The sequence below is a fragment of the Hakea prostrata genome, chromosome 3 (genome assembly GCF_041222555.1).
Source record: "Hakea prostrata isolate BN-2017 chromosome 3, UWA_Hpros_2, whole genome shotgun sequence".
In the NCBI taxonomy this organism is placed as follows: domain Eukaryota; kingdom Viridiplantae; phylum Streptophyta; class Magnoliopsida; order Proteales; family Proteaceae; genus Hakea; species Hakea prostrata.
In genome coordinates, this window is record NC_142602.1 from 34,340,800 (window position 1) to 34,353,493 (window position 12,694).

The 12,694-nt window shown below is 37.8% G+C and overlaps 1 protein-coding gene across 3 annotated transcripts in view; it reads right to left on the reverse strand.

Annotated features, from left to right (window-relative positions):
- LOC149022148 (uncharacterized) overlaps positions 1-12,694 on the reverse strand; it is an 88,260-nt gene that overhangs the window by 59,624 nt on the left and 15,942 nt on the right. For all 3 annotated transcript variants that reach the window (XM_089150316.1, XM_089150315.1, XM_089150314.1), the window contains exons 2-4: positions 1,408-1,927; positions 953-1,100; positions 111-221 (exon numbers count right to left, since the gene is read on the reverse strand). In XM_089150316.1, coding sequence (XP_089006442.1) covers positions 111-221; positions 953-1,100; positions 1,408-1,927 — 779 coding nt within the window. The remainder of the gene's footprint in view (positions 1-110; positions 222-952; positions 1,101-1,407; positions 1,928-12,694) is intronic.

The following is a 12,694-nucleotide window of genomic DNA, read 5'->3' on the forward strand; positions in this document are numbered from 1 at the left end:
TTCGCTAATATAATCCTATTTGGGCTATTTATATGCATCAAGGATGACCATTTAAAGGACATTTTTCCAACAACATAAAATCAAAATAAACTAAGCCGCAAATTAATTACCTGGAAAGCCACTCTGACAAAATTCCAGCATAAGGCAATAAATGGAAAAATTCAACAGCAGGGGTTATTGTATAAGTGCTGGAAATCTTCTTCACCAAGGGGCCCTGCAAACTTCAGAAGTTACAGAAAAGCATGCTCAATTAAAATTTGAAGAACTAGGTACAGGATGTATTTCTTAATTGAGTACACCAAGATAATCCAGTTACAAAATGAGCCTAGGTTTGGTGCATCCAATTTTCCCATTATAGAATTTCTATGTCACATATATTAGAGCTAAAAGATCAAGCAGTCTTGAAAGCCATTATGGCTGAAGTATACATCAAACTATTGGCCCATACATTGCAATAAGAAAAAAGATGATAAGCATTCATTTTATTTCTTCAAGAGAAACATCACAGAGTATCGTATTGATAGGTTGCGATACCGATACATATTGGCCAATACGAGAGGATATGCTATGACACTTTAAACCATGGTCATAGTTTTACTATATCTTTCTCTGATATTACTGATCTTGGGAATCATACTGAAGCTTTTAAAATTCCATGATGAAATCTGCCATAGGATCTAGAAATGGAAGTTATTATGACTTGTGATACATGAAGATTGATTTATTATCCCCTGGTAATGACTTGGTCAAGTGCCAGTGGTTGTATACTGTTCACAATCATTCTGATGGCCTGTTGAGATGCTAAAAGCCCACTAGCTACTGAAGGGTAATACTGATTCCCCACCAAATGCTAAAATATAGTAACCAAAAGAGCTGCATCTAAATGTGGTGTACATCAAATGCCCCATCACATATATCTTTTACAATACCATTTAAGTGAGTAATATAAAACCTGTTGATAGCATCTTTTATTGGAACTTGAATGATATCCTCATGTGGCTTTGTACATTGCATTAAATAAAAACAAGCAGCTGTCTTCCTTTTGGTTATTGAATAAACAACATGGCTTTCCAAAACCATAAGATCTGTCTGATCAATATCTGTTCCACAAAGACAATTCAAATCCCAGAATCAGCGACGACAATAAAATGGAAGTCAGCCACTAGAAAACAAATATTATGCAAAAAAGACAAGGTTACGTGACATTTGAAGTAACCTCTGAATAGATTCAAAACAGTGTTTGACATAATACAATTTCTTCAGCTAAACTAAATAACTTCCAAGACTAAATCTCTCCCTTTATGTCAGTATTCCCCATCAATATAACAAATCAAGAAGACAAAATTTAAAAGAGAAATGAAATGAAGACCCTTAAGTAAGCTTTCCTCCTATTTAAAGATTACATACCTGTCCTTTCTTTGACAGCTGAAAATGCAAGTTGCCGAAAACCAGACTCCACACTCAGTTCATCCCTCAAAGATCCTTTGGTGATTCTCTTCCTTTTGTTACTATCTTTTCTCTCCAAAACACCATCAGCTGGGGTATTAAAGTCATCAAGGTCCCTTTCTATCAGTGACCAAATGCCTTCGGTTATGGAACCAAAAGACAGAAAACAGTTGTTTTTCATAATGTCAACTAGAAAAACAGTGATTTTAGAAATAGGCCATCCGTCAATGCTAGGATCATCTTTTGAAGCATCTAAATCTATACAAATATTGCATGCATCCATGATGACATTCTCCGTGATCGAAAGCTGCTGATCCTGGTCACACTCTCCAAAATTGCATCCTTGCATGAATTTCATATGCATCAACAAATTAGGTTTTGCATTGACTGCCACCTTGCAAAATGACTTGAAAGATAGAAATTCAAGCTTCGAAAATTGTCTCCTGTGATAATAGTTGTAAAGAATCACCACTGCATGCATCTGAAACCCAGAAAATTAAAATTTAAAACCATATGAAAATAAGCTGGTTTAAAATTGTGGTAATATTAAAGGAAAAGAAAGCGTCTGCAATGCACCCATATAGTTGCTGGAAATAATTTCCCCTACAAGGACTGAAACTGATGCATACTGCCCTCTTCCATAGACATGGCCTACCAATACAATGATCAAAACCATTCAACCAGCATGTGCTATTTCTATTACCTAAATCCTAGAATCTGACCAATTGACCCTATTAAGTATGAACTTCATCCACTTCCATACATCCATAGATTTAAGCAAATGTGAGCTATGGCTATTAAGTTGATCAGTATGATCGATGTAGTAATATGTCAGGGGTCATAGTTGTCAAGGTGACAAGGTGAGGCGAGGCAATAGAGGGCAACAAAAACTAAGGCAACACCAGGACACCTTGACCCAAAGAATGGCCAGGATGCCAAGGTGTCACCTAGGGTGACAACTATGGTTGGGGTTCAGATGCATCAACCTGAGTTGACAGAGATGCTTCATATAGATTCTCCATACTTCTTATGATTTCTTCAACAAAAAAGTTGCTCATGTAGGATATGCCAAGAAAAAGTACTCCTAAATCAAAAATCAGAAAAAGAACAAGAAATTAATAATTTCCAACAAATCATCATGATAAAGTAAATAACATCCCTACCAAAGAAACAAAAGAGAACCTTGATTACATGAGAAAATAATACCATGAAAATTTTTAGTTTCATCATCAAACTGGTAGATTTATCACATGGGGTGGAGGGTGAAGTTCTGCGGCTTTTATTTTACTTGATCATAAGCATTCAGACCCCAATAAACAAACAAACATTTTCTCTAGAGAGGTTCATTGAGAAGATTGTTAGAGAAATCTCATATTTCCAGCTCTCTGAAACAATAAGCTTTGAGAAGCTAAGGAAAGTCTCGTCATCCTCAGTGTTGAAGTATATACACTTGGGCTATTTACTGTTCACGTGAACAGTATATGCTAGTGATGCTACTCTACTTTCTATTTCTAATGTTGGAGTCTTGCTACATAAGTTTTGGGAGTTTTTAGAAAGCATAGTTTCTATTTTGGTAGTAGTTTCTATTTTCAGAATTTTCTATTTTAGGAGCTAGGAAGTTGCTAAAGTTGTCATTTTTTGTTTCCTTTTTCTAGAGGACAATTACTTGTCTCTCAAGTTGTATTAGATTCATTAGAAGCTATAAATAAAAGGGCTATGTGATTCTGGACTCTTAAGCAAGAATCACAAGCCTCTTCAATTAGTTCTTCATCTCTCTTCTCTTCTTCTTCTTCTCTCTTTTCTTTGTTCAAGTTCAGCTGCTGTTTTGATTATTTAATTCTTGTTTTCTAACATGGCATCAGAGCAAGTTTAATCAACCTAGGGACTGTTTTCTCTCTCTTGGCTGCCAAGTTTTTTTTTTCCTTTTTCTTATCTAGGGTAGCCCCAACCTTCGCTGCAGTAATTGTGAATGGCTGTCCTTCTTTGACTTTTGAAGCACCAAGTATCTATGTATTAATACTACAAAAAGGCCCCAAGCTTTCTGGGGATATGTCTACCTATTTGATTCAACCGAGGCTGCTACTACCCTTTTTTTGTGCAAATTTGAAGTTCGATCTGCATTGATGTCCTGGGATTCCTCTTGATTCTTGCGAAGATATGCCCATAATTCGGATTGCAAGACCTAAGTATTGTCTTCCATTGTTTGTGCTACAAGTTCTGCTGCAAGTCGTATACTAGTACCCTGTTTCAATGAATTTCTCTGTTCTAAAAAATTCTATTGATATCGTCTTGCTTTACTACTGCTTCCGTTGTTTATTTTAGAATCAAGTTTAACCTTCTTTTTATCTAAAACTTCTACAAAGACCTAGAGGATTACTTTTCCTTCATATCAAGATCTGTTAGAGTTTCAAATCTAGCAAAAGTTTGTTGCTATGGTCCGAGATCTGATATTATTTGCTACTGCAACTAACGTTATTGCACTTCTTCTGAGTGGATTGCTGCAGCGACTACTGCAATTTTGAGATTCCAAGCTGGTTCAATATTTTTTTTTTCCTGATCTAATTTGCTCCTGCCTAAGGGTTAGCGGTGGTCCATAATTTTTTTTCCCCATTGGTGCACAAGACTTTGTCATGTGAGACGATTTTCTGCTGGTTAATCAACTTTATTGGTGAATAATACACTGCTCATCATTAATTGTCCACGTGTAATGCTACACGTGAGGGGGAGAATGGTACCTTATTCTATATCTACTCAAGATGTGCTGATGGATATTATTTGTGAAGATCTTTGTCCTCAACTTATGGCATTCTACAACAATATCATTGCATGTCTTTACCTATATTGTCATTTACCTAACTACTTAGTCCATAGTAACCCATACTACCTTACCTACTTGGTCCGCAGTAACCTATACTGTCTTTTACCTTACCTACTTGATCCGCAGTAACCCATACTGTCTTTTACCCTACCTAAGATCTTTGTCCTCAACTTATGGCATTCTACAACGATATCATTACATGTCTTTACCTATATTGTCCTTTACCTAACTACTTAGTAACCCATACTACCTTACCTACTTGGTCCGCAGTAACCTATACTGTCTTTTACGTTACCTACTTGGTCCGCAGTAACCCATACTGTCTTTTACCTTACCTACTTGGTCCGCAATAACCCAAACTGTCTTTTACCTTATCTATTTGGTCCACAGTAACTCATACTGTCTTTTAGCTTACCGACTTGGTCCACAGTAACCCATACTGTCTTTTACCTTACCTACTTGGTCCACAGTAACTCATATTGTGTTTACCTACCTACTTGGTCTCGTAGTAACCCATACTACCTTACCTACTTGGTCCACAGTAACCTATACTGTCTTTTACCTACCTACTTGGTCCATAGTAATCAATATTGCCTTTTACCTACCCATACTTTACCTATTACTTGCCTTCTTGCGAAGCATTTATATGGACATTGGAATTGCAATTTTGAAGATTTAGAGTGGACAAGTCTCCCTACTACGGGCATTATGAGGATAATGCCTTTTGCCTACCTACAACTTGGCTTCTTGTGAAGCATTTATTTGGACTTTGGAGTTACAATTTTTTAAGATTTAGTGTGGATATTTCTCCCTACTACCGGCATTATATGATAGTGTCTTTGATCCTGCTATACTTATGGACTTTGTTCGTCTTCAACATCGTCGATTGTTCTCAATATTGGATGGTTCTATTGACATGAAGAATTAAAGTTTTTTTTTAAGTTGGTGTTGATTATCTCCTGGGTGAAGTTTTCTCAGTGTTTATCGACATCTGCCATTGCTACACGATTCAAGATTGGTGCTACTTTTCAAGTTTATTCTTATTGTGCAAGCTGAAGTTTTCTTTGTGTACACTCCAGCTTGAGGGGGAGTGTTGAAGTATATACACTTGGGCTATTTACTGTTCACGACACTATTCACGTGAACAGTAAAAAAATCTGTTTTTACTGTTCACGGTACTGTTCATGTGAACAGTAAAATCTGTGTTATTGTTCACGTGAACAGTATATGCTAGTGATGCTACTCTACTTTCTATTTCTAATGTTGGAGTCTTGCTACATAAGTTTTGGGAGTTTTTAGAAAGCATAGTTTCTATTTTAGTAGTAGTTTCTATTTTCAGAATTTTCTATTTTAGGAGCTAGGAAGTTACTAAAGTTGTAATTTTTTGTTTCTTTTTTCTAGAGGACAATTCCTTGTCTCTCAAGTTGTATTAGATTCATTAGAAGCTATAAATGTGACTCTAGACTCTTAAGCAAGAATCACAAGCCTCCTCTACTAGTTCTTTATCTCTCTTCTCTTCTTCTTCTCTCTTTTCTTTGTTCAAGTTCAGCTGCTGTTTTGATTATTTAATTCTTGTTTTCTAACAGTACTACCTCCTCCCACCTCCTTCCTTTCTCTGTCTTGTTTTATTTCTCCCCCATTCCTTTTGTGCCTCTTTCCCCTCTCATTTTCCACCTCCCTATTTCTTTTCATTTTCTTCTGGCACCACTACTACCTCTTGGTCTCTCTTTTTTTTACCACTCTCTGGTGATTTCTTTCCCATCAAGGGCCCCTTTTGGGTTTCCCTAATGATGCATTGAAGATATCTCTCTTATCTGAATTTTTTTTTTTTTTTTTTTTTTTGAGGAAATCTGTTCATGTTTTGAAGATTTTGCCTTTGCTCTATTTCTATTAGAGCCTTTCGTTTGTAAATCTCCAAGAGCAGAAGCTATGTCAGACATTTACTCTTGTACCAATTATCCAGGACAGAGTCAGAGATTGTCCCTTCCTTCATTTCCTAGAAGCTCCATCAAAGTTGATCAGAGCAATTACTTGTTGTAGGCTTGTTCTTGCTTTGAAGCTATTGATTACCATTGTTTTTCTGGTTTTCATACAGGGAAACCTAGAAGCCTACTGCTCTCAGTCCGTAGCAGAGGAAATGGAGTCCAAAGAATTCCTTGTCCTGCTTTTTCTTGTCAATGCCATGAGAACCCTAACATTGCCCCAGGTTACCTGATGCTAGATTCGGCTGGCAAGGATATTTTCTAGTTGGCAGTGATTCTCCTCAGAACAGAAGCTATGTCAGACATTTGCTTTTGTATCAATTATCCAGGAAGAGTCAGAGATCGTGCCTTTCCTTTGTTTAATATAAGCTCCATCAAACTTGATAGGAGAAATTGCTTATTGTAGTTGTTGAAAACATGGACTGAGGTTTCCTATCACATTACAACAGTAGTCTTGCTCTTGCTTCCAATCTATTGATTACCATGGTTCTTCTGGTTATCATACCAGGAAACCTAAGAAGCCTACTGCTGCCAGTCTGTCTCAGAGGAAATGAAGTTCAAACAATTCCTTGTCATGTCTTTTCTTATCAATTCCATGAGAACCCTCACATTGCTCCCAGGTTACCTTTTACTAAATTTGGCTGGCAAGGATACATATTACAAGTTGCCAATGATGCGCAGCCAAGGTGTATGAGCTGCCCAAGACAAACCATGATACTAAATAAGTAAATAGAAAGGGATATGCTTTCTAAATACTATTCAGAATTGAGAAATATGTAGCAGGAATTATGTCATTATGACGGTTCTTCTGGAACTTATTCTGCTGGTGCAGCAAGAAACTAGAAGAAAAACACAGGTGTATAACTTTTTGGATGGCCTCAACACCAAGTTTGATCAAATTTGGTTTCATGATCTGAATCATGACCCCTTTCCCATGCTGGAGCTGGCATATTCCATGGTCCAATGATGTAACCCAGGGTCTGAGTTAGATCTTCCAGGACCCTCTTTAATAAGAACAAGCAAATATTGGGCCATCCAAGGATTAGGATATAGTATGTGGACTGACAAGGAGATGTTGATCTTGGGAATCTATGGGTATCCTATGAGAGGGGTTGGGTATGCAATGGGATAGTTAAAAATTATGGCTTACCCTATGGGATGGCGTGAGTGGGTAAAAGGGTAATAAATTATGTATCTTTGGTTGTGGGAATACCTAAAGATCCTAGGGAATGGATTATAGTTGATTGCAAGGGGAATGGGATAATTTGGATTAATAAAGGTAGGGTAGGATATGCCCAACGGGAATGGGAGGGGAAGAGTTTAGTCAAATAATCAGGGGATAAACGGAAAGGATGGGGGCTGATATAGGATATCCTAAACTGGGATGTAATAGGGTGCTATTAACTTAGGCACGGTGGGAAGGAAAATACCTTGGATAAGCAAAGAGGGAAATAATGGATCTTACGGCAAAGGGAGGGAAGGGTAACACTTGAGATTAGAAGGGAAGGGGTGGGGAAATCATGCAGCAAGATTGGATCTTTCTTCTTCTTCTTTCTTTCTTTCTTTTTCTTTTCTTTTCTTTCTTCTTCATTTCTTTTCTTTCTTTTCTGTTTCAGTCTTTTTTCTTTTCTTTTCTCTTCACTTTTTTTTTTTTGGGGGGAGGGGGGAATTTCTGCTGTTCCACTACCGCCGCAAGAGAGAAGAATAGTTGAACTGTAGAAAATTCTGCAATCCTGGTTTCCTATGCTGTTTACAGAAATCAAGAAAGATAGAGGAATAGGGGGAATGGGGTTTTGCTGCAGCCGCAAGGAGGAAAGAGAGGGGGAGGAACCTACACAAGTTTTAGGGGAGGTGGGGAGGGTCAGGTTTGTACTTACTTGGATGGGAGGACTTTTAGACTGCTGAGATGCATGAGAATAGTTGCAGTCGTAGGCTTGAAGGTGCTGAAGGTGAAGAATTGCAGGAATTACTCACAACCATTGGATTCCTCCTAGGAACCATGGTCCAAATTTCGGTTTTAAAAAGCCGAAATTTCGGTTGTTTCAACCGAAATTTAGTGGAAACTTGGAACTTTTTCCTGCAATTCCGACAGCAAGTTTCGGAGGGTTTTAGGGGGTTTTTAGGGTGGGACTCTACATATAAACTAATTAAAGCATAAAGAACACATTGGCACATGCATTTTGCTAAAAAACACCTAATTCACCTAGAAAGTGTTGAAATCCAAGGGGAAATTTCCATCGAAATGGTGGGTTTCCTCCTTCCTTTTAGTCAAAACTCTACAAAATGCATTGGAAGTTTTGAACTTTGAAGTTATATAATGAAAGTTATGTCTGTAGTTTATAATGTATTTGTCAGAAACCACTCTATGTATACTAGACTTTGAATGACATATCTACATTGATATTTTTTTAGTAAAATGCATGTGCCAATGTGTTCTTTATGCTTAAAGTAGTATATATGAAGAATCCCACTCCAAATACCGCCATAAAATCCTTTAAAATTTGTTGAAACTTGCAGGAAAAAGTCCCAAGTTTCCACAAAATTTCGACCAATTCGATTGAAATTTTGACAATTTTGACGGATTCGACCATTTTGAACCGATTGACTTAGGTTTCAGAAATTTTGTGGGTTTCAACCTGTTTTGACGAAAATTTCACAAGTTTGGATCCAAAAAGGTGTTTCGTTTATATCTTTAGGTTTAGTTTTTGTTCGACATTTGGAGTGTTGGATTGTGGTTTAGAGGCGAAATCCATGCCTACGATCAACCCAAAGCCCTCATTGGATTGGGGATCGAAGGTGGAAATTATGGATCTGAATTTCAGTTTGCACACGCTTGGCTGATTGACCGGTCTCTACCAAGTGTAACCGGTGGCCCCTCCTGCTATCTTGGTTTGTGGTGTCGATCTTGGCCTATTTGACTCTAAACCCTAATTCTAAATGCATGAACCTATTTCTAAGGCTCACAGTGATTTGCTAGAGTACTTTCTCATGAGGTTTAGTGATCATTGGAAGATTTTGGGCTATTGTTTCAGGTGAGAGAAACAGATCACATGTGATTAATTAATTCTTAAGTTTTTCATATGCTTTCCAATTCATGCTTATGATGTACTATAGTGATAACCTGTTCTGTTTAGAGCATGCATTCATTGGGAATACCTTGGGTATTAGATTAGCATGTTGTTTACTTTATTATTTTGCTTAGTATATGAGTTGTGATATAATAGGTTGGGAAATAATGTAGTTGCATCCATACTTTTATAGCTGAATTTATCAACGGTTGCAGTTTAAGACATTGCCCTTGGTACCTCTTGCATGACACGTAGAATTGTAAGTGCATATTATGACTGTCTAGATGGATGATTTAGGGATCTTTATACATGTTGCTACCATTCGGCATGGGTATTGAAGCTGAGAGACCCATGATAGCAATAGGTGGCTAGTGGGCATCCAAAAAATAGTTGACAGCCATGAGGAGACACAGGCCTGTTGTTATATCATTCATGGTAGGGTTGTATGCATATATGGGTTGGGCTTGTGGGGCACCCAAAAGACGGTTAAGATCCGTGAGGGGAGATAAGAGGCATCCACCCTATTATATATGGATGACCATAGGATTACAAGGTGTTTATCCAAAAGACGGTTAAGGGCCGCAAGGATCAACATTCCTAAACTTTGAAAGGATACTGGACCACAAGGGCATGTGGCATGAGGGTAGGTATCCAGACATAAAGTAGCATGACATGTAGATGACTTGCATATGGCTAAGTATTCTCCCTGACACGAGCCAGTCTCAGACCAATGGTCATGGTGTGGATATGATGGGCCTACTTCCCATTTACCTTAGTTGTGGTGAGAGAGTGGTGACTTACCCTTGGACCTTTGGTTGTGTCACCCAAAAGACGGTTAGGAGCCGTGAGGGGACGTCTCACCTAATAGATGGTTAGAAACCGTGAGGGGACGTGACGCCCAAAAGACTGTTAGGAGCCTTAAAGGGTCGTGATGCTCAAAGAACAGTTAAAAGCCCTAAAAGGGGGTGATTTAGTCAATTTTTTTGGCCCTAATTAGCTGCCAAATTTAAGTACTGAAATTTAGCTTTTATTTTATGAGTCCAATTATGTTTTGAAGTGTCAATTTGAGTTAGTAGTTGAGTTCTTGTGTCATCACGAGTCTTTCTTTTGAGTAGGACTCTTTATGGATAATTAGGTATTTAATTTTAAATGAAGTTTTTTTATTTATGTGGTTGTCATTTATTTGTAAGGGGTATCCTAATTTATGAAGGATTCCCAAATTTACAAATCCTGGTCTTCCATGAGCCCACTAAGCACATCAAAGTTGATTGCCACTTTGTCCAAGACGCTATTTTGAAAAAGAAGATTGTAACTCCCTTTGTTTCTACTGCTGAGCAAATAGGAGATATTTTTACCAAGTCGCTCTATAGGTTTGTGTTGAAGAATGGATGTTACAAGCAGGGCATGGGAGATTTTATGATCCAGCTTGAGGGGGAGTGTTGATAAAACTACCTTAGTTGGCTAAGATCTAAAAGTTGCCTTATATAATGTGTGGGCACTTTCTATTTTGGGGATTTCCTATTACTTCTTATTTTTCTTCTTACTTGATTGAGAAGAAATCTCCCTAGAATAGTTTCCTTTTTTTCATAGATTTGAGAGATTTCTATGCAATATGAATTTCTGATTTTGCATAATCCAGTTTAGGAAAGTTTTCCTAAACTGGGATTGAATCTAGATTATAAATAAAGTAAACAAGGGAGAGCCAGAAACCTGGGTGCTTTCTCCCTCTTTTCCCTTTTTTTTCTTTCGTCTCTCTACTTCTTATTCTCCTTATTTTCCTTCTTTTCTTCTCCTTGTTCCTGCTGTTCTGAACTCCTAAGTTGCAGGAACTCTTACATGGTATCAGAGCCTTCAGTCTGATCCTGTATCAGTTTCTGAAACTGCAGTTTTGAAGTACTCTTTTTTTTTTCTTTTCTTTTTTTACTTTCCTTCCCTACCCTACTATCTACTGAGTAATGCCTAATCAAACCATTATGATATAAAGGGATTAACCTTTTCTCCAGTCTGATTTGTACTTATCTATCTGCAATGGCGTATATTTTTTGAAGACCATTCAAAGCCAACGCTACAGCAATAGATCAGGGCCCAGGGACTATTTGATGCAAAGAGTTTCTTCCTATGATTTCTGGGTATCAGTTCTTCTACTGAGGTAACCTCTTTTATTGTCCTCCACTGATTGAATGCAAAGTCAGGAAATGCCCTTGCTACCCCTGGATCTCTGTTGATCATTCTAGTAAAAGTCCCTGTGTTCATGATTTACTCTTTTATTTTTATTTTTATTTCTTTTTGGCAAGACTTGCTGCTATTTGCAAGTCTACCACTAGTTCCCTCCCTATGTAAAGTTCCTAGTCAGTTCTGAAATTCTGCCGTGCCATGGGTTTTTTTTTTTTTCCCAGCTGGGTACTGGGACTATACTACTGTTGACATGTTCTGCTGATTGCTGCCTTTCATCCCTGGATTGTTACTGTTCCTTTTACATACTTTGTCAGATCAACCCTGTAGTTATTAAATCCTGCTGGTTCTATAGTCCTTAGTGTGGCTGCTGATCTGGACTGCTAGGATGACTCTGTTTTATTATGGCTGAACCTAAACCTACTGATACCCTACAAGTTCAGATCACCACAGCTAAGCTGATTGGTGTCTCTAACTATCTGTTACGGTCTCAGGTTGTTGAGGCCTATATGCACACCAAGGGCAAACTTAAGTATATCAAGGAAGACCCACCTACACAAGACCTTAAGGATCCTAAATCTGTGGCTGCTTATGATCAGTGGATGAGAGAAAATTCTCCTTGTTAAAATTTGGTTATGGAATAGTGTTGAGCCTTCCATTGCTGCCAATGGGATTTTTCATACTTTAGCTAAGGGAGTATGGGATGACCTCTATAAAAGCTACTCCCAAGCTAAGAACATCTCTCGTACCTATGAATTGTATGAAAGGATTTTTCAGTTTTCCCAAGGGGACAAACTTAGGATGATTATTTCAGTACTTTTAGAAACTATCTTGAGGAACTACAGGTTTACCAGCCCATCACCATTGACCTTGAAAAACTGAAGGAGCAACGGACTGTTGGATTCTACTAAGAATTCAATTCGAGTTTGTGTTTATGTAAATTTCTAATTCTTTTTACCCAAATAAGGGTATTTATGTAATAGTGTTCTTTCTACTTTATTATAAATAGAGGGCTTGAGATCACACTGATCACAATAAGCCATTCTACCAACGTAGTGTTTTCTCAACATGGCATCAGAGCCTAAGTTCAATTAGGGAAGAGAGACCTTCTTCTTCTGATTTTTTTGTAAACCCGTCGCAAAACCATCACAATTCTTCACTACCGTCTTTTTTTCTGGCTGTTCATCAGTTCAGTCTCGGTTTGACTA